The sequence below is a fragment of the Pan troglodytes genome, chromosome 9 (assembly GCF_028858775.2).
Source record: "Pan troglodytes isolate AG18354 chromosome 9, NHGRI_mPanTro3-v2.0_pri, whole genome shotgun sequence".
Taxonomy (NCBI): Eukaryota; Metazoa; Chordata; class Mammalia; order Primates; family Hominidae; genus Pan; species Pan troglodytes.
In genome coordinates, this window is record NC_072407.2 from 31,567,380 (window position 1) to 31,590,708 (window position 23,329).

The window sequence follows — 23,329 nt, forward strand, 5'->3', positions numbered from 1 at the left end:
AACATAACGTCTTCACTTCCTCTAAAGAGCTCAATCTTGGACTGACTGATATTCAGCCCTATCCAAGAAGCTCAGCTAAAAAGAGTGATATTTGAGAGATATTTGGAGCTAATCATTCAGTCTCTAAGTTTGGACTACAAGTTAAAAATTCGTTTGGACCACAGCTCTAATTCCATTAGAAATGTCATCAGTGAATAACATTTAAGTAATGTGCTTTCTGATTTTTTTTCCTTTTTTTTTTTTGAGACGGAGTCTCGCACTGTCACCCAGACTGGAGTGCAGTGGTGCAATCTCGGCTCACTGCAACCTCCTCCTCCTAGGTTCAAGTGATTCTCCTGCCTCAGCGTCCCGAGTAGCTGGGACTATAGGTGTGCACCACCAGGGCCAGCTAATTTTTGTATTTTTAGTAGAAATGGGGTTTCACAATATTGGCCAGGATGGTCTCAATCTCTTGACCTCGTGATCCGCCTGCCTGGGCTTCCCAAAGTGCTGGGATTACAGGCGTGAGCCACTGGTGCCCGGCCTGTGCTTTCTGATTTTGTGCAGGATTGATAAAAAGATGCCTACTACTGAAGAATCACCCCCAAAGTATTTTTCCATTATCTTAATGTGTCTTTGAGAAAAAAAATACTTCTAAAGAAGTAGCATGCTTCTTATATTGGGTAATGAGAACTACTATAGTTCTGTTCAAGACAAAGTTTCAACATCTGAGCTATCCCTCTTCTTCTTTGGATAATAGTAACTATAGATAAAATAACAAAAGAGAAAATTTAAAAGACAATAACACTTTAAGGAACAAACTAAATATGTCTTTGACTAGAAAAGAACAGAAATGCAAAGCAGTAGGGCTGGAGATGAGTGTCTGCTGGGCTGTAGCACTGTAGGCAGGCAGAGATGATTAGGAGTTCAGCACTCACAGGGTGACAGGATCTAAAAGTGCCAAGCAGGTGGCAACCAGACATTGGATCATTGTTTGAAATCAGGGTCTGAGGTGGAGTACCACTCCATAAAAGGAAGCTTAAAAAAAACAAAAACAAAAAACTGCTGTCTAATACTACCAGAATATCAAGAAAGGAAGTAAAGATGAAGCTACAGTTTTGAAGCCAGAGCTTCTGTGAAGCTGCCTTCTGGCTCAGTGACGAGTGATAATGTCACAATTATCCCAATGAGGCAGGAACACTGATATAACAATATAAGATGTATTTCTAATTTGGGATCCTAACAGGGTTGGCTGAGGGCCATTGAAAACCCACCAGAAAGGGAGAAAAGAGATGGAGGAAGAAAAGCCTAAATAATTGACAAAGCTTCCGCCTACCCAAGACAAACCTGAAAATCTAAATTCCATAATTAATGAAGAAAAAAATGCTAAAAATAGCTGTGAAGATAAATTATTGACATCAATTCCTTCTCAGATGAAGTGAAAATAATTATACAATCTGAAAAATGCTTTATAATAAGACATTTATGATCTTTCACAGATAAGATAAAAAGGAAAAACATTCATAATGAAGACTAAGAAAATATAAAACAAAACCATGCAAAAATGATATGATAACAGGCAGATCTAAAAATAGCTTATTAAAAATTAGAGAAATAACATGGCATAAACTTTTGAAAAGGCAAAAGCAAAGAGAGAATTAGTAAATCAAAAAAATAGACCTGAGACATTATGAAAAAGCAGTTCAGAGAAAGGGAAGGAGGATTGAGGAGGTGAAAGGTATAGCAGAAGCTCCAGAAGAAGAGAGAAAAGAGTGAAGTAGCAACAGTTGAAGAGACTTTGGCTATGCATTTTTCAGTGTTGAAGACACAAGTCTCAGATGACAAATGTAATCCAGGTTCTAAGAAGGATGAATGAAAATAAATGCATACTTAGATACATCTTAGTAAACTTGAAGATAAGGAGAAAATATTATAAAGTTTTAGTTATGCAAGATGAATAAGTTCTAGAGATCAGGTGTACAACATTGTGCCTGTAGTTAACAGTACTGTGTTTTGTACATAAACGTTTGTTGAGAGAGTAGATCTCATGCTATGTTCTTACCACAATAAAACACAAAGCAAAACAAAAAACTATTTGAAGGAAAAATCAGACTCTTAAAGAATGGCCTCGGCCAGGCGCGGTGGCTCATGCCTGTTATCCCAGCACTTTGGGAGCCCAAGGCGGGCGGATCACCTGAGATCGGGCGTTCGAGACCAGCCTGACCAACATGGAGAAACCCTGTCTCTACTAAAAATACAAAATAAAAATACAAAATTAGCTGGGCATGGTGGCACATGCCTGTAATTCCATCTACTAGGGAGGCTGAGGCAGGAGAATCGCTTGAACCTGGGAGGAGGAGGTTGTGGCGAGCCGAGATGGTGCCATTGCACTCCAGCCTGGGCAAGAAGAACGAAACACCGTCTCAAAAAAAAAAAAAAAAAAAAAAAAAAGAATGGCCACTAGGCAGACAGTTGACTTCCAATTAGCAACTGTCCAATAGAGCAATATCTACAAATTGCTGAGGGAAAGCCACTGTCAATCTAGAATTATACGCCTGGCAAAACCACCTATGTGTAAAAGGTTACATCAGGCCAGGTACCTAAACATAACAAGGCTTTCCCGGGAAGGGAACATCGGTTCTCACAACATCATTTCCTTGGATGCTTACTGAGTTAACATAAATATGGAAGGCCAGGCACGGTGGCTCATGTCTGTAATCCGAGCACTGTGGGAGGCCGAGGCAGGTGGATCACTAGAGGTCAGGAGTTCGAGACCAGCCTGGCCAACATTGCAAAACCCTATCTCGACTAAAAATATAAAAATGTGCTGGGCATAGTGGCAGGCATCTATACTCAGCTACTCAGGAGAATCCCTTGAACCTGGGAGGCAGAGGTTGCAGTGAGCCGAGATCACACCATTGCACTCCAACCTGGGTGACAAGAGTGAAACTACGTCTCAAGAAAAAAAACCCAAAAAGATAAATATGGAATACTGCATGCTAAGAGCTAATGATCTGTCTTGTTTACTGTGAAATTCCTGATTAGAGAGAGCATATCTGGACTGAGATTATTCTATGTGGGCATACAAGTTTTCGGCCTATATGACAGGAACAATATAGAAGAGAGGTGGGAAACTAAGGCAGTAGCTTCTCTGTGCTAAGTGAAACCATATATGTGTTGAAGTCATCCCCATTTTCTGTACACATGCTGTGTAGGTAAGGGGAGATACAAGAAGCTGTGCATACATATACTTTTAGGACCTCTAAGTAGTAATAAGGCTGTTTTTCTTGACTTCTATGCTTCTATAAATCTGAATAATTTAATGATAGATTAAATCCTATTGTGTTACATGAATTTGATTCCAGCCTTAACTTGTGATCACTGCTAGTAAAATAAAACATTTTTTCACATACAAAAATTAGGAGACTTTTCCACTCACAAACTATTATGGAATGAACTATAAAGGATGTACTTTAGCAAGAAGAAAATTGAACTCAAGGAGGAAGACTGAGATGCAAGAAACAAAACCAAGTAGAGAAACTTAAAAATTAAGTGGATAACTAATGGTTATCTACCCAAAGGAAAATAAGTAATTATACGAAAAAAGATACTTGCACACACATGTTTATAGCAGCACAGTTCACAATTGCAAAAATGTAAGCCAACCCAAATGCCCACCAATCAATGAGTGGATAAAGAAACTGTGAGATATATGTATCTATATCTAGATATATCTATATTTATATCTAGTATCTAGATATATCTATATTTATATCTAGTATCTAGATATATCTATATTTATATCTAGTATCTAGATATATCTATATTTATATCTAGTATCTAGATATATCTATATTTATATCTAGTATCTAGATATATCTATATTTATATCTAGTATCTAGATATATCTATATTTATATCTAGTATCTAGATATATCTATATTTATATCTAGTATCTAGATATATCTATATTTGTATCTAGTATCTAGATATATCTATATTTGTATCTAGTATCTAGATATATCTATATCTATATCTAGATATATATATGGATATATATGTGGTAACTGTGATATATACATACATATATATATAAAATGGAATACTACTCAGCCCAAAAAGGAATGAATTAATGGCATCTGCAGCAACCTGGATGGGATTGGAGACCATTATTGGAGTAACTCAGGAATGGAGAAGCAAACATCGTATGTTCTCACTCATAAGTGGCAGCTAAGCTATGAGAATGCAAAGGCATAAGAATTGACACAATAAAATTTGGGGACCTGGGGAAAGGGTGAGAAGGGTCTGAGGGATAAACGAGTACAAATTGGGTTCAGTGTATACTACTCTGGTGATGGGTGCACCAAAATCTCACAAATCACCACTAAAGAACTTGCTCATGTAACCAAACACCATCTGTTCCCCAATAACCTATGGAAATGAAAAAATTTCTTTAAAAGTTGAATGAAAACTCAAAAAAAATTAAGTGGATAAGGTTTTTTTTTTTTTCAATTAAAAAGTGAAACAAATTGCTAAACCACAATAATAGAAGATAAGGTGAGTCTTCACTGGATACTTAATGTGTTAACATCTTTGTCCTATTTGAGAGGAAGATAGAGATACTATGCTGAATGACTTTATACTCTCCAAAAAAAAAACACTGAAAAAAGGATATAGTTTTAAAATTATAAAGTATATATTTTTAAAACTTATTTAAATACATATTTTATCATTTTAAAACTTAAGAATAACCATTAAAATGAGAGTAATATTCTCCATAGCTTCTGAATTCACAGAGCAAAAAGGAGTATAGAAAATTTTATCAGTACCCCAGGAGGTAGAAAAGGAGGAAAAAAAGAAGCAAAAAGAAAGGAGGAGAATTAGATAACCAATGAGTTTTCGTTTTTCCTATGGCTGGCAGGAAGACCAGCTAAAAAATATTTTCCAAGTATTTCATCCTATATTCCTAATATGATTATTTTCACTTTTCATAAGATAGTTTCTCATTTCTTTTGCCTTCATTTTGGATATCTATATAGTCAAGTTTAAAAAAAGCCACAAGAAAATCACATGGGGGGTTAGGGCTTCAACATATGAATTTTGGGGGATATAATTCAGTCCATAACTACCCTGAACCCCTGTCCTGCAGTAATGCCCTGCCCTCTCTGGTGGAGCCTGTGTGTGAAACCCTGACTTCCATCTCTGCCCTGCATTAACAAGGAAACAAAACTGGTAAATTAAACTTCATCAAAATTACAGTATTTTGCTGTGTAAAATACCTGCTACAAAGATGAAAAAACAAGCTGCAGACTGAGAGAAAATACTTGCAAATTACTTACCTAATAAAGGACTTATATCCAGAATATATAAAGGACTCTCTAAATTCAGTAGTAAGAAAACAAACAATGCAATTAGAATATGGTCAAAATCTTAAACAGACACTTTTCTAAAGATGACATACTGGTGGCAAATCAGTATACGAAAAAATAGCCTCTAGGAAAATGCGAATTAAAGCTATATGTGGTACCACACCTATTAGAATAACCAAAATAAAAATTACTGATAGTACCAAGTGCTGATGAGGAATGTTAAATGGCATAGCCAATTTGGAAAATAGTTTGGCAGTTTCCTATAAACATACACACACCAAAGGACCCAGCAATCTCTTTCATCAGTGTTTATCTTAGAAAAATGAAAAGTTATGTTCACACAAAAACCTGTACATGAATGTTTATAGCAGCTTTATACTGTACCGGTCAACACTGGAAACAACCCAAATGTCCTACAACTGATGAATACAAAAACAAACTGTGGGCCATCTATACTATAGAATACTGCTCAAAAATTAAATGGAATTAACTGGTTCATGTAACATCTTGGATGGATCTCAAAAGAGTTACGCATAGTGAAAGAGGCCAGTCTCAAAAGGTTGCATATTGTAAGATTCCATTTATATAATATTATTGATGTGGCAAAATCATAATGCTGCATAGATCTATGATTGCCAGGAGTTAGGATTGGGGGTAGGATATGACCATTAAGGTGTAACTCAAGGGAGTTTCTTTGTGGTGATAAAACAGTTCTGTATACTGACTGGTGATGGTTACACCAATCATAGAACGATATACACATGCACATACCCCCAAAAGAAGTCCACACAAAATCTGGTGAAATCCAAATAATGTATTGTACTATTGTGATACACTTATTATTATTGTATTGTATGTAACAATGTCAGTTTCTTACTTTTGACAACGTTCTATGGTTATGCAAGGTATTATCATTAGGAAAGGCTGAATGAGGGGTACATGAAAATTCTCTGTACTATATATGGAATTACTTTTGCATCTAAAACTATTTCAAAATAAGAGTTATAATTTTAAAAAATCAGTTGTAAGAGATTTTTAAAAATGTTCTAGCCTCAAGCCTGTCTGACTTCAAAGCCAGTGTGATTAAACCACTACACCACATGGTAAAGATCCCTTAGAAAAATGCCTATGTTAGCAGGCACAAATAAGGGACACTCCTAGCTATTCAAAATTATTTTTGTCTCCTTAAACCCTAAAATAAAAAAACACAAAACAAGAAATGGCTGAGATAACTATAACATTTGAGGTGGGATGATTTTAATAGACCTTATATACCATTTTAACTCTTTTAGGTTAAATCCCACTTCGTTGTTCAGTGATCTCAAAATGTGTTATGAATTCTTTTTGGTAGATTTTCACATCAGTATTTCAAATCACCTTACTCTAGATGTTTTTCTCTTGGGTGTTCTTTTTGTTAATATTTTTAACTTCACAAAGCTCTTTTCTATCATTTTAGTCAGTTAATTGAAAGCAAAGCTTAAAGGAAACCAACATGTTTAAAATAAACTTTTTAGGGTTGGAGACTACATGCTTTTTTTATTTTTCTTGCTCTGATATCTCATCTCATTAGTGTTATTACATTCCTGAAATACCTAAAATGGTTAAAAGCATGAAAAGCACAAGTATTGAAAGACCTTAGGAGACTGCATTTTGAAGCCCTCAAAAATGTGAACCGGGAAATACATAAAACAACTTTGTTTGTTGGGGTTAAGGTCATGGGAAATACATCTGTTTGCATTTGTGGAGTATACTGTCATAGAAAACTACGCCGCATGAAGCAATGGAGCAAAAAGCACAGCAGCAATATGCGGTTACATCATCTGCTAAGCATGTATATTACAAATTACTTGAAAGCAATCATCATGATATTCTGGATCCCACCAAAATGTTATGATTTAAACATCCACAACAAAGGCTGTGCCCAGAAGCCTTTGTTCTGAGCAGGGTTTATTTGAAGAAAATGGAATGTGATTGTAATAAGAAGCCTGGGCTGGCTGTGTCTCTCCAACTCATTAGGCTGCATGAGGTGGTAGGGTGAAGGGAGATGGGCTGGGGAGAGGCTCGTGAGTTCCACACAACACCCTGGGGCTTCACAAGGGAAGAGGAATGACAGGTGCAGAGGAGATATATGAAGTTCTCCATCAGATAGCTCCTGCAGAGTTGGAGTCCTAGCCTTCAGGGCAGAACTCTCAGGAGGTGCACTCTATCATAGTCAAAAATTCCAGTGATACATTGTTCATGAGAAAAATCAGACAAGGCAATTACAGGAAAGAGCAGGAAGCCACCTCCGTCTTCCAATCAGATTTTCAATATTTAACCATCACTTCCTAAGTACAGTTGGGCTCTCTGAATTATGCAGCATCCACAAGACTGTCGGAGAAAATTTGTTCCTAATAATGGATTTTTGCATCACAAATGAATAGAGTTCTTTGTCTTTATATTCATCTCTCTTCTCTGTGGTTACTTCTTCCTAATTTGCATTTTTACCTGTCACTTTGCCTATAAGAAATGTGAAAAATATGAAGAATCCTCTTTTATTATCATGGCCTATGAGTGCCCAAACTGTTTGACCCTGTATGAATTAAATACACTTTTTTGGATATTTTGTTCTCCCTGTATGTAGGGTTTCACATGGGTGCAAATAATATACAGTTAAATCTAAATGTGCTCTTTCCACCAGAAGAATAAAGTCTGTTACCAGCTGAAGATGAGAAAGTGGAAATAGGCGTAGCTGAGATAAATTTTAAAAAATGGGAGCCTTGGGCATTTTTCATAACAGCCCTGGAGTTAGTGGTTGGCTGGGAGGAGGGACTGTCCTGTGTGTGGCTTTGAAGTTATGTGGAAGTCATTCACATTTAGCACATTATTCTCAGGCTATGGGGGTAAGGGTGATGCTCATATCTCGTAGAGAGAGAATGTTCACCTACTGAAAGCCTGCCTGGACTTTGTCCTTTTCCAGGCACCATTTAACTATTAGGAGTTCTAGATCATGCTTGGCATTAAGGATGTCATAACAAACTCCACTTTCTAAGGTTTCTGATCCTTAAATATAATCAAGAGAAGTAATGGTTTATTTTCATCTGCATGCATTCTCATGCCTTTGTTGAGACTATGCCAGGGAAAAGCAAGAACATCCATTTAATGGGAAGTGTCATATCTTCCTCCGACCCCCCCTCCCTTCCTTTCTTCATTCCTTCCTTCAGCAGAGGTTTTCAAGTGCTTGCCATGTGCCAGATAGGCACTGTGCTAGGCTCTGGGGAAATCACAACTAACGACATGCAGCCTGTGTTTCAGGGATGATTTTACATTCCAGTATGGAATACAGAAAAGTGAACAGGCAATTGCAACTCAGTGTAATAAGTAGAATACATCTTCTGATTATAATTATAACAATAATAGGGGTGTATTTCTTAGGTCATTCTCTCAACTATCCCTTGAGCTAGGTAGTAATTTTATTCCTGTTTTACTGAAAAAGCTTGAGGCTTGGTCAATTTTGCAAGTTCATAAACTTAGCAAGTGTAAAGCTGGAATTTGAATCCTGGCCTGTGGAATTTGAATCCTGTTTGTGCAGTCCTAGAACTCAAGCACTTAACTTTGACACTAATTGGTTGCTATGGGAAAACATGGTGGTGGGAATGTACATCTGGCATAGTCTTGGAAGTCCCAGAGGGTGGTTACAGAAGGCTTCTTAGAGGAAGTTACAACTAATCTGAGGATTGAAGAGAGAATAATAGTGAAAAGAATAAGGCATGAAGAATAAGCTATATTTAGGTTGGAAACCTGGCCTTTCCTACCTCTTAGCTTGGGTAAAATGTTTAACTTCTCAGCCTCAACTGCCTTATCTATTTAAAAAAATGAGGCTAATATTATCCCTATTTCAGAGTTGTTAGAATGAAATGAGATAGCATAGCATATGTGAAAGTTTTAGCATAAGGCTTGGCATTAGGAAGACACCCAGTAAATGTTTATTTTCTACACTTTTCCAAGCAATAATAGCTTTCTGCATTTTACCGTGTGTACCATGGAATGTGTGATCTGCCTTAACCCAAAAGCCATGGGATAATTCAGATAGTTTAAAATGAGAGTTTAGATTATTTATTCTAATTTATATTAGTACTAACCCTAATATTGCCTTGGTTATTTTGGGTATTTCACTTATCTACTTGCCTAACAACTCATTCAGCTATTACTGGGTGTATTTTAGAATAAACATTCCTGGAGGAAAAAGATGTTTGGCTATTTCTCAGAAATAACGGAGCTTGAAAGGAGCATTTATCAAAACAACTAAAAAAAAATCTCTGTGACTGGTTGCTGGATTAAAGGAAGAAGACATGAATCTAAAACATAATAAATTACTAATTGTTTCTCAAGTTCATGGCCATTTGTAACATTTAAAAATAATTATGTACATTATGATAGAATTACTTTCAGATGTAAGAAACCCCTCTTCTCCACACCATTTAATTAAACATTAGGTACTGTTGAAACAAATGGATGGAATTGGTTTAGGATAAATGGTTGTACCACTGTTACTGCAAGATGAATACTCATAAGCAAGATTCATAATCTTTCTCATTAAATCTCTTTTCCTCTTATGTGTCATATCTCAGTTCATATCTCAGTTAATATTATCACTATCCTCTAAATTACTCAGGCTAAAAACTTTGACTTATTTTTGTCTTCTCTTTATATCAAACCAGCTGTTAAATGTGGTAGGCAGAATTCTAAGATGGTCCCCAAGATTCCTGCAACCTGGTTTAACACTTTCTATATAATTTCTTCCCTTTAAGCGTAGGTGGGACCTATGAATATGATGATGTCACTCTAGCGATTAGGTTACATTATATGGCAAAGGCAAAGGGATTTCACAGATGGAATTAAGGTCCCTAGTCACTTGATTTTGACTTAATCAAAGTGGATTATCCTAGGTGGGCCTGACCTAATCAGATGAGCCCTTTAAAACAGGGATTTAGCCTTCCTGAGCCCAGACATTTGGAGTAGCAGATGTACTCTTGCTGGTTCTGAAGAAATAAACTGTAATGTGATCAGAAGAAAGAGCATGCGGTGAGAATATGAGAGTGACCTCTAGGAGCTAAGAGGTGGTTTCCAGCCAGTAAGTACCAAGAAAAATGGGGAAGTCAGTCATATAACTACAAAAAAAAAAAAAGAATTCTGCCAACAACCCAATTAAGCTTGGAAGCAGATTCTTCCCTAGTCAAACCTTCAGATAGGAATGTAACCCAACTGAAACCTTTACTGCAGCCTTGTGAGACCTGAGCAGAGACCTGGCTAAGCCACATCTGGACTCAACCCACAAACTGTGAGATAGCAAATGTATGTTGCTTTAACTGACTACACTTGCATTAGCTTGCTATGCAGCATAGAAAACTAACACATTAAGTTCTCTTCATTCTGCCCTTCCAGTGTCTTTATCTATCCCCTTTTCTCTATTACTATGGCCCTCATTTATGTCTTCATGTCTCTCACCTGAACTAATAACTTTCTAACTAGTCTTGTCATTTTCAATTTTTCACTTCTCCAGGAAATCCACTGCCCCTATATCCACTGTATTCTCTCTTATAGAAATGTAGTTTTGATTATGTCTCCCCCTTTAAAAATTCTCATTGCTCCCAGTTTTCTCCACCGTCAAGGGAGTATAGCTTTGTCATTTGGGCTACGAGTTTTTGATTTAGAGAGCTATGGATTTGAATTTAAATTCCAACACTTAACTAACTTTATGAACATGGGCAGTGAATAAACATCTTTAAGCCTCAGTTTGTAAAGCAGAGATTATAATTTTCCCTTCCTTATAGGGTTATTGTGAGAATTAAATGAGATAATGCATGTAAAGGTTATGTCACATAGTATGTGCTCAATAAATCATAGCTATTATTGTGGTTATTATGTAATTAAATTCAAACTCTTATTCTGGTACTCAAAGTTACTAATGATCCTCAATAGCTTTTTCAGCCACATCTCGTACATCTTTATGCAAATCTTGTGGATCAGCCACGACAACCTATCAAAAAACTTGAAGTCCTTGGTTGCATATTATGCAATACTTTTTTTGGTCTATTTTCTTCCCTCAAATTAGAGTCCCTCCCAACCCTCACTCTACACTTATCAAAATTTTGTTACTCTTTTGAGGCCTCCCCTCTAACTAGGGCTAGCTTTCAGCTAGCACCTGTAAGTATTCCTTTACTGAGTACTTACAGCCGAAGTCTGTTCTGCTTTGTTGGAGGCCCATTCTGATTTGTGGTGCCATATAACTTGTTGGTTTTTCTATCAACCCTACCTACAACCTTCCTTTTCTTTTATCTTTTGACTCAGAATTTATCTTTGTGTTCCTGCAGCAGTTTTCTTGCCCCTATGCTTAGTATGTCAAACTATGTTTTGAACTCCAACCTGCTCACATAGTTGGGTACCTCCCCATATAAAAAAGGGATCATTTTTTATATTCCCAGTTCGCTTGGCACATAATAAGTACTCAAAACCTTGTTGGATGATTAAGAATTAGTTTCACTGACCTCCTTGTCAGTCCTAAGAATGATGGAGCAAATTTTTGTAATGGATAATAACTACTAATGGTTGACTGGCTTTAGAAACATCTTATTTGGCTTAAATAATTAAATATTCTACATAAGAATGCATCAAAGTAAACTATGTGTGCTTTATAAAGCACAATAAAATCCATGAAGAATCTAGATGGCCAATTTATTTAAATAAACATATCTCTATCTTTATATATGCTTCTTTGACGGAATAATTTCAGATCTTCATTGTTCCAACAAATCTTTTTATTCCAAACAATTGCATTTATTATCCTGCAAAAAGTCTTGAGATACCACCTAGTGTAGAGGTCTGGAGACCTGAATACATGTAAAGTAGGAACTGTGTCTTCCCTTTCTCTCTGTTAACATACTCCTGTTGATACATACACTCTGGCTGGCTTCTTCTTCCATAGCCAGTTGAGGACCATTCTTGCTGGAAAATGTAGACCTCAAATAGAAATTATGCAGCCTCGCCTTCTTTTCATCTGGTAATTATGCATAGATGTTCCCAAGAAGTATTTGAATGCTGAGGAAATCATTTTGTCTTGAGAAATATAATCTTTTACTTTCTTTTTCTCTCCTCATCTCCCTCCCTCCCTCCCTGTCCCCCTCCTTTCTCACTCTCTTTCCTTTTGAGGCAGGGTCTCACTCTGTCACGCAGGCTGGAGTGCAGTGGTGCAATCTCAGCTTACTGCAGCCTTGGCCTCTTGGGCTCAAAGCGATCCTTCCACCTCAGCCTCCATAGTAGCTGCAACTACAGGCACACACCACCAAGCCCAGCTAATTTTTATGTTATTTATAGAGACAGAGTTTTGCCATGTTACCCATGCTGGTCTCGAACTCCTGGACTCTGGTAATACACCTGCCTCAGCCTCCCAAAGTACAGGTGTGAGCCACTGTGCCCGGCTCACTGTACAGGATTACAGGTGTGAGCCACTGTGCCCGGCCAACCTCATTTCTTTCTGAGCAATAGCTTTTTAAAACTTTATTCTTAGAAGATAATAATAGCAATGATAGCCTTTTGTGTTATTAGTTGTATCCTCCTTTATTTCACCTTCTATTTATTTTAAATCGGAGCTAGGCAGACTAGTTTCTTTCATGAATTTCTTCTTTCTTAGAATTTTAGAGTCCATGAAATACTGTAAATAATGTGTGTGTGTGTGTGTGTGTGTGTGTGTGTGTCTTTAAAAATGTTCACTTTTTGTTAAACTCAGTGCTAGGTATTTTATGTGCATTTTCTTAGTTAATATTCCCAACAAACCTACCTGGTATATACTATTACTTCCTTCATTTTTCCAAGTGAAAACAACAAGCTTAGGTTAAGTGATTTTCCTAGGCAGTTTGTGCTCTTTTTGCTGTTCTTGCTTTACAAAGGAAAACTCTGAGACTTAAAGAGGTTAAATATCTTGCTCAATGTCACACAACTGGTAAGTCTCGCACCTGGGATTCAAACTTATATGTTTCTTGAGTCTATAGTCTGAGCTTTTACCCTCTGTGCTATAGCTCCTTCCTTTCCTTTGAAGTTCTTGACATCTGCTTTCTTAACATCTTCAGCACATGCCAGCCTCTGCCCTATATTTTCTTTCTTATTACAAATTCCAAGATGACATGGTAACCATTCAGTTCTTCCTTGTAAGACAGAAATTGGTCCAAAAATAGCAGTCTCTTTGCTGTATCTGCTGTCATTTCAGAGATGATATTGTCAGTAAGGTAAGTAAAACAGTTTTTAACTACTTTATTTTGAGCTGCAAAGACTTCTAGTAAATGTTGTGAGAGTTTCCCATGAACATATAGCTTACCTCTGTGCCAGTTTTGTCATAGAAGCAGTCCATTATATTTAGTACATGAATGTCCCCAAGACTGTGCAGGAAATCAGATCCACACATATTGAATCGTAGACTTAGGTATTATAATGGAGGACTCTGTTTCCAGAAGAATAAAGAATCCTTAATTATACCACAACTTTTAGAAAAGACAAAAGTTGACAGGACATAGTGGTTGATATCTGTAATCCAAGCACTTTGGGAGGCTGAGATGAGAGGATTGGTTAAGCCCAGAAGTTCGAGACCAGCCTGATCAATGGTAAGACCCTATCTCTACAAAAAAAAAGCAAATGGGCATGGAGGTGCATTCCTGTAGTCTCAGCTACTTGGGAGGCTGAGGTGGGAGGATTGCTTGAGCCTGGGAGGTTGAAGCTGCAGTGAGCTATGATTGCACCACTGCACTCCAGCCTGGATGACAGAGTGAAAGAAAAGATAAAATAAAAGTTGATGATGTTCTACTTTTTAATTCAATTTATTTAATATTAGTTTGTTCCTTTATAACCAAGCATCAGTTTGGCGTCTTGACTCCAGTGACCTCAATTGATGGCAAAGGCTCTGCTATTTTTGTTTTCAGACAGGATTTCACTCTGTCACTTATGCTGGAGTGCAGTGGTATGATCACAGCTCACTGCAGGCTTGACCTCCTGGGTTCAAGTGATCCTCCTACCTCACCTTCCAGGGTAACTGGGACTACAGGCATGTGCCACCACCCCAGGCTAATTTTTAAATTTTTGCAGAAACAGGGTCTCACTATGTTGCCCAGGCTGGGATGGGCTACTTTTGACATACCTAATGACCTCAATCTTGGTTTTAATTGTAATAAGTTTAGGAAAATATATTCTTTATTAGTAGCATTAATATGTTCACCCTTTTATTCCACACTCATATTTTAGAAAATAACTACAGAGATATAATAGATACTCATAATTGCATATACACTGTATTAAGGTCAAAGGCGGCTACATTGTTAAAACTAAGCTGTTTTGGCCAACCAATGGCCAATTTCACCCAATGATAGCTTGAAACATTTTTCAAAAGTTCATGGATAGCTTAATACTTAGGTGGTGGGTTCACAGGTGCAGTAAATCACCACGGCACAAGTTTACCTATGTAACAAACCCACACGTCCTGCGCATGTATCCTGGAACTTAAATTAAAAATTTAAAAAAGTTCATGGATGAATGTCCAAATTCAAGTATTAAAGTAAATTTAGGAGTATAAATATGTCATTATGAAAACTCAGAGCTGCCAGTATATTTTAAAAAGGAATTGATTATCTGTAATTTTTATTTGATTGAATAGGCTGTAGCATCCTTCTATAACGATTAACTCTGTTTCTCTCTCACTTTGTCTTAACCCAAATGGTCTTCACTATGCTCCTGGTGACAAGTTTAAGAATTCCCATTAAGATTATATCTTATGTATCACTGGGCTTTCCCCCTTCCTTTTATATTTAATCCATTCATTTCCAGAAGAAATTCTCTTTAGTTGTCATATTCTTCACAGGAATTATACCAAATATTATTAATAACTCATTTATTATTGTTAGCATCAATGGTAGAGTTACCATATAATTTCTTACCTACATCAGAAAATGTGTGAAAGTGAAAGGGAACACTATTGTTACTTTCTTATATTAAAATATCAAATTCACCCTTGTTATCTGTCTTAGGGTCTTTATTTGCAACAAACATAAATCCACTGAAATTAACTTAAGTAAATGAAGAATTTATTGGAAGGGAATGGGGATGGCTTATTAAACCCTAGGATAAGAAATGAAGCTGAGACTTTTGAGGATCTGAACCCAGCACATGGAAAGCCAAGAGCTTGACGTGTTGCTCTGCTTTCGAGGGGTCATAGATTACTAACTTAGTGATTAAGTCCATGCCTTTTTTAGGAGCCATAAGTAATGAACCATTCTCAGAATGAATAGATCAAGGATGCCATGAGGTGTCTTTCCATTACCATTATATACCTATTTATTGCTGTTGTAGTTCATTTTTCACGTTTTCACAAACACCCGTAATTTGCCACATAAGCATGCTGCCATGTACATAATAGAAGATGAGTAAACATTTGTTGAATGAATAAGTATTATAACTCACTTTTAGAATGCTGTCACATTCCTTCTTTTACATGAAGATGTGACAGTGACATTTGTTCCTCCATTGACTGATTATGCACATCAGTATTGCCCTGGGCAGGATTGATGTGACTGATCTGACACTTTATCTTTGTGTTCCTTGCAGACTTTAATTTTCCACCTAACACATGAAAATCTTAGAAGATCAAATAACACTAGTCCAGGATAATTATCTTCAAAAACCATTTGATTGGTTTTCTTTGAAAGTCAGGCTTACTGACTTGAAAAAAAATTTTTTTAAGTAATTGAGCAGTTTGAATTAATTAAAAGTCTGAATTAACAAAATCTGCCAGAATAGACTTCATTTAATTTTTTTTTGTAGAAATTACAAAAGTGCCAGGAATTTAATTCTCTGAGTGACATCTTTGTGGTGAGATTAGGTCAATAAAAAGCTGGAGAAAACAGCCAGAAGTTTCTTCACACAATTGTTCTATACCAGACCCTCCCTGGCTCCTGTCTGGGGTTTTTCCCTCCCCTTATTGTTCCTCATCAGAATTGGTCCCTGGGACCCTGGTCTTTGGATCTGCTTTCCTCCCAGCATCTTGGCAAGTCATTTCTGATTCCCACCCAAACTCTTCTGCTCCCATTACCAACAATTCCAACTGGATTTCTAGCATCTATCTTTAAATATCTCTTGACATCCCTTTGTGAAAACATTAATTGTTGCCTCTACTGCATGATTTAGCTCCGCCTCCCACACCACAGACTAAGACTGATTACCAATTATGCACTGCTGGTAAAGATTTGGTTCCTAAATGTGAGGATACATTGTTTTTGTTTGTTCGTTTGTTTGTTTGTTTTTTGTTGTTGTTGATGTTGTTGAGATGGAGTCTCGCTCTATTGCCCAGGCTGGAGTGCAGCGGCACAATCTCAGCTCACTGCAACCTCTGCCTCCCGGGTTCAAGTGATTATCCTGCCTCAGCCTCCCAAGTAGCTGGGACTACAGGCGCACGCTGCAACACCTGGCTAATTTTTGTATTTTTAGTAGAGATGAGGTTTTGCCATGTTGGCCAGGCTGGGCTTGAACTCCTGATCTCAGGTTATCTGCCCGCCTCAGCCTCCCAAAGTGCTGAGATTACAGGCGTCAGCCACTGCACCCGGCCTCATTGTTCATCGTTAATATATTTCCAAGCATGGATCTTTGTATCTGCTCTAATGAAGAGATACAACTCGTTTATTATTGTTAGCATCAAAAGTAGAGTTACCATATAATTTCTTACCTACATCAGAAAATATGTAAGAGTGAAAGGGAACACTATTAATAATTACTCTGGAATAACAGGTGCACATCAGGATTGCCCTGGGCAAACTGAGACTATTGTCACCCTAATCATTACTGATTATCTGGCTTCTCTAGGAAAATATTTTGTTTCTGTATTGAGATTCATTTATTTTTCTTCATGTGTTTAAATCTCTTTTTGAGTTTGCTAATTTCTGGAAATAAGCAGTTCAGTAAGTAGATTAGAGATCAGTCTTATTGAAATGCTCTTTAGTCCTTTTTGTCCGACATCTTAGCGAGGCTGCGGTGTCTGCTGCTGCTGTCCGAGCTTCACAATGCCACCCAAGGATGACAAGAAGAAGGATGCTGGAAAGTCGGCCAAGAAAGACAAAGACCCAGTTAACAAATCCGGGGGCAAGGCCAAAAAGAAGAAGTGGTCCAAAGGCAAAGTTCGGGACAAGCTCAATAACTTAGTCTTGTTTGACAAAGCTACCTATGACAAACTCTGTAAGGAAGTTCCCAATTATAAACTTATAACCCCAGCTGTGGTCTCTGAGAGACTGAAGATTCGAGGCTCCCTGGCCAGGGCAGCCCTTCAGGAGCTCCTTAGTAAAGGACTTATCAAACTGGTTTCAAAGCACAGAGCTAAAGTAATTTACACCAGAAATACCAAGGGCAGAGATGCTGCAGCTGCTGGTGAAGATGCATGAATAGGTCCAACCAACTGTACATTTGGAAAAATAAAACTTTATTAAAAAAAAAAAAAGGAAAGAAATGCTCTTTAAAAGCGAACAAACGCCATGCCAAAACCTTAGACTTTCAAAACTGAGGAACATTTGACATTTTACAAATACTTGACATGGACACTTTTCTTTTAAAAGTAAGGAATTGATTACCTTGTCAGAAGAAGTTACCTACTTTTTTCTTTATTCACAAATAAGTACTAGTTTATGTACATCAGGATGGCATTAAGTCTTTAGGTTTTTTTTTTTTAGAAGCCCCTGTGACGTAGACCAGTACGGACCATAATTCAAAGTTCTGTAATAGAAACATGCATCCAAAATTGACTAAGTAGTTTTGCCTCTTTTATGTAGCAATTTCTAAATTTTTAAGTTTTGGATAATTCTTTATATATACATTATATACATATATATTTATAGAATATCTGAATTGATAATTACCTCACAAACCATCTAATTCGGTGGTTTTCCCCCTTGGCTGCATATCTGAATATTTGGAGAGCTTTAAAAAAATACTGTCTTTTCTATCTCCAGAAATTCTAATTTAAGTGGTCTGGGATGGAACCCAGGCATAGACATTAAAAAAAAAAAATGCCTCAGGTGATTCTCATGAGCAGTCAGGGCTAAGGCGTCTCTGATTTAATTCAACCCTGGTGTTTCACATCTGAGAAAATTGAGGCCCCTCTTACTTAGCTGTTACTGTGGGTTAACAATCTAAATATCTCTGTGAATCTCTAGATGTTTTTAAAAGGGCTCTGCAAATGTGACATCACCTTCTTTATTTAGAACTGATCATAATTTTTATGGCTTCCAACAGATGTCTTGGTTTCTTGAATTATCCTTTCACGTCATGGGGCTTCTAAGGCACTTGCTGCCAAAGGAGCCGGAAGGTATGCCTCTTTTTCTGTTCTCCAGGTAGTAGAGCATATTTTAGCTTTTTATTTCTTGCCAGTATTCTTGCTTCACTTTCTTCATTTATCTTTTGTGCACTAAAGTTTGTCTTCTAACACTTTAGATTATGTGGATTACATGCCTGAAGATGTCAAACTTCAAAAATGCTTCTCTTTTGCCTTTATATTTGAATGATAGTTTAGCTCAGGGATCAGCAAATTATGGCCCAAGGGCCAAATCCAATAAGCTGCCTGTCTTTATAAAGTTTTATTAGAACACAACCATGCCCTTTGATTTATATGTTGTCCACAGCTGCTTTCAGGCACAACAGCAGAATTGAGTAGCTGTGACAGAGATTGTGCGAGCCACAAAGCTGAAAATATTTACCATCTGGTCTTTTACTTTAAAAGTTTTCTAACTGATTAGCTAATTAAACTCTCTGGACTGCAAGAAATTTGTAAGCATTGCGCCTTTATCTTCTAAAGGTAAATAAAGCTGTAGAGATATCAGAGGTCAACTTGATTCCCACCTACACTTCCATTACCTACATTAATGACTTGGTCTTTTTGCATGATTAAAGGGTTTTTTCCTTTATCTCTGAAATCTCATAACTTTTAGGCTAATCTTAGTGTCACTCATTCTTCATCAGTTTTTCTTATCACACTGTACATTTGATTCTTTTTTGTTATTTTTGAATGTTGTTTTGAACACCTATAATCCAAGGATGCCAGTTATCTACATTTTCATTTAACTTTGATGGGCTTGTATAGTTCTATCTTTTTGCATATATATTCCTATTGCTTACTTTTTTAGCCCCGTATTCTGTGTATCTTATAGTATTTTCAGTAATGCCTATTCATCTTTTCCCTGGCTCTTGTATCTCTGCTTTAAGATTGTTAAAAATTCTTAAAATATATGACAATATGCTTGATCATAATTTTGTCTGCCTGGTGACAACATTTTTTTTTTTTTTAAAAAACAAATGTTCCTTCTTCATCTGCCATTTGTTTTTTCTGTTTCCTTCCTCCTTTTTTTCTTGCAATATCTTTACATAGTTTGTATACTGGTTTCTTTTTAATCACTGTTTATCTTTCAATGAGATAAGTTCTTTCTGACTATTTGCAGGAGATAGGACAGGGTTATGTTTTGAGCTGTAAAGAATTTTCTGTGGTTCATAGTTGTGGCATAAACTACTAATTGTATCTTTCAACACTCATTTCTCCTTTCTTCTAAAACAATAGAAACCAGGTTGTATTCATTGTCACTGTGCTCAGCTATAGCCCTAAAATTCTCAACTTTCCTTGCAGGGGGTTATAGCCATATGACTGATCTTTGTCCAAGAATATGTAAAGCAAAAGTGTTGAGTTGGCTTTTAGGTAAGTACCTTAAATGTGAGAGGGAAATGGAGCCTTCTTCCTCATCTCTGCAGCCTAGAATATGGATTTAATGACCAGAGCTCCGGAAGCCATCTAAAACCATGAGGTGTGCTTGAAGATGGAAGCCATGTACGGAGGGTAACAGAGCAGAAAGTTAGGAGCCTGGCTTCCTGATGACACCATGAAGCCACTATACAAATCTTATTCCTGGAAATTTTAAAACAAAAAATAGCTTTTTTGAGATATAACTTATATATACAGTTCACCCCTTGAAAGTGTACAATCCAATGGTTTTTAGTTTGTTCACAGAGTTGTGCAACCATCACCACAATCAATTTTAGAACATTTGAAATTCTTTTAAATGAGAGAAAAATAATCATGTTAAAGTTTTTTGGGTTTTTTTGTTACGTAGTTGAACTTCATCTTAACTGATATGGTAATAAAGCTTTTTATAACACAGAGTTGTGTTAGTGTGAGTATGTGGGTATGCAAGAGAATCGCTTTGCCTTTATTTTTTCACTGCTTACCAAAAGTGCCAGCTTGGAGTTCAGGATCTTCCTCTATCCTGCCTCATCTCACCAATAACTTGCTTCCTGTTGAAATGTCATGTCTGTGCGGTTCTGCTTTCAGTCCCAGCTTCCCTACTTCTCTAAGGTGCCAAACAAGCACCAAAGAAGTTTCCCCTCTAAGCCTGCATTTTCCAACACCATTGTTTAGACAAGGAATTGGTGGTTGCTGTCCCACTTCTTAGGAGAGCACATGCTCTGCAGGGTTGTCTGGGCTCTGCATTTTCCGGTGGGTCCTGGCTTTGTCTTCCTCATGGGCCAATTTAATGGGCTCTTCCCACTGGGCTCTTCCCAGTAGACTCTACATTAGGCAGCCCCTTCCTCACAGCATGGTTCAGATTTACAGTCATTTCCTAGTTTTCTCAAGGATGGAACTTGCATTCTGTTTTCCTTCTTCTGCTTGTTGCAGTGTGACTTTGGAGAAGAGAAAGGAGACAGATGTTTTTACTCCACCATTTTAAAACCAGAAGTCTCCTTGCTTAATTTTAAAATAACTCTTTTTTATTTATTTAGCAGAGAATATATGGTCACCAATCAGTGGTAGCTACTATTAACATTTGGGAGAATATTTTTCCAAATTTTCTCTCTGTCAATCTCTCTCTCTCTCTCTGTCTCTATCTATATTAACCTATTTAATTTCTGGAAAACATGATATAGAATTATTAAATAGTCTACAACTTTGTTTTTAATTGGCCTTTGGCATCTCAGTGTATGAATAAACCGTGAGTTATTAACCAGTCCCCTAGTTTGGGCCACAGGCCACAGGGTTGAAGAGCATTACCTCAACTCTAGTGGTGAGGTTGACATATGAGCTCTAGGCTCTCATATGAACATAGGCACAAAAGGCCACAGACTTTCAAGGACTGGGATACCTGCTCTGCTGGGGGTTCCCAACATCATAAGACCCAATGGCCCTCTCTACTTCCCATTGAAGTCTTTTAAAAAATACTTTTAAAATTTTAAACCAATTTTAGACTTATGAAATAGTAAAAGTAGTACAGAATTCCTTATATTCCTTACCCCATGTTCCTTAAAGTTAACATCTTACATAAGCCTAATAAAATGATCAGGAACAGGATATTAACATTGGTACAATACTGGCAACTAAACAGAAGACCTTATTTGAATTTCATCAATGTTTCCATTAATGCCTGTTTTCTGTACTAGGATGCTAACAGTGATCCCAGATTGCATTTATTTATTTCTCCTTAGTTTCTTTCAGTCTATAAGTCTATAACAGTTCCTCAGTCTTTCCTTTTTTTTTTTTTTTGTGACATTCACACTTTTAATAAGTACCAGTCAGTTAATTTGTAGAATGTCATTCAATTTGGAATGTTTTCTCATGATTGGATTGAGGCTGTGTGTTTTTGGCAAGAGCACTACAAAAATACACCTGTATCTTTCTCAAGGTATCATTATCCAGGAGTAATGATCTTGATATGTCTTATTGCTGGAGGACTTTATCTTGATCAGTTGTTTTAAGTCGGTGTCTGATCAGTTAGGCCAAATTAATGTTTTTTAGCCACACAGTGGCCTATCGAGACACTATCTCCCATATTTACTTAGGTTAGTTACCCATCCATTTCAGTGTGGTTATGTTATTCATTTGTGTATGATTAGGTTCATTTGTTAGTGTTTCTACTCGGTTCTGGGTTCTCCTTTCCTTGCATCCTGGTTGATTTTAAGTTTTTGTTTATTTTGAGGATATGTGAAGGGTTTGTGAAACTGTGGTTCTAAGAGTCAGAGCTATACAAAAATAGTACTTGGAGAAGTGTGACTCCCTCCTCATCCCTAAAACTCTGTTTCCATTCACCTCTTTTCTTCTCTTTTTCCACTTGCTTCCTTAGGTAACCACACTACTAAGCTTCTATTTATCCTTCTTTTAGATCTTTTGCACAAAAGAGCAGACACCTTTGTATTTTCTATCTTCTTCTTATGTCCTAGAGATACTCTTTCGGGCCTTGCCTTTTTCACTTAACAGTATGTCCTGGAAATCATGCCATGCCTGTTCAGAGACCTTCTTCATTCTTTTTTTACCACTGCATAGTATTTCATGGTGTGGATGTATCATAGTTTATTCAACCACTTTACTATGTATGGGCATTTGGGTCGCTTCCAGTATTGTACAGCTACAAACAAAGCTGCAATGAATAACCTTGCATATATGTATTAATGCATAGTTGAAAGTATATCTTTGGGGTAGATTCCTAGAAGTGGGATTGCTGTTGAAAGGTAAAAATGTATGTAGTTTTGTTAGGTATTGCCAAATTTATTTCCAGAAGGGTTGTACCATTTGTATAATTGGTACATAAAACCCATAAAAATGACTTTTTCCTCACAGCATCACCAACAGAATGTGTCGTCAAGTTTTTAAACTTTAACCAGTCTGGTGAGAAATGATACTTACTGTGTTTTAATTTGTATTTCTCTAATTATGAATGAATTTCAGCATTTTCCCATATATCTGAAGGCCATTTTTAATGTCCAGTTTTTGTGAATTGCCCATTCATGTCTTTTCCCATTTTTTATATTCTTAATTTTAATTTTTTTTTTGAGACAGAATTTCTCTATTGTCCACACTGGAATGCACTGGTGTGATCATGGCTCGTGGCAGCCTCCAACTCCTGGGTTCAAGTGATCATTTTGCCTCGGCTTCCCCAGTAGCTGGAACT

The 23,329-nt window shown here is 36.9% G+C and overlaps 1 protein-coding gene and 1 long non-coding RNA gene across 3 annotated transcripts in view; both read left to right on the top strand.

Moving 5' to 3' along the window:
• The window catches only part of LOC104008451 (uncharacterized), a 172,188-nt gene that overhangs the window by 57,118 nt on the left and 91,741 nt on the right, over positions 1 to 23,329 (top strand). The window lies entirely within an intron of this gene.
• On the top strand, positions 14,413 to 17,832 carry LOC129136294 (small ribosomal subunit protein eS25-like). Its single transcript, XM_054661272.1, has one exon. It carries the CDS (start codon positions 17,420 to 17,422, stop codon positions 17,792 to 17,794), a length of 375 nt encoding a protein of 124 aa, XP_054517247.1. The 5' UTR covers positions 14,413 to 17,419; the 3' UTR covers positions 17,795 to 17,832.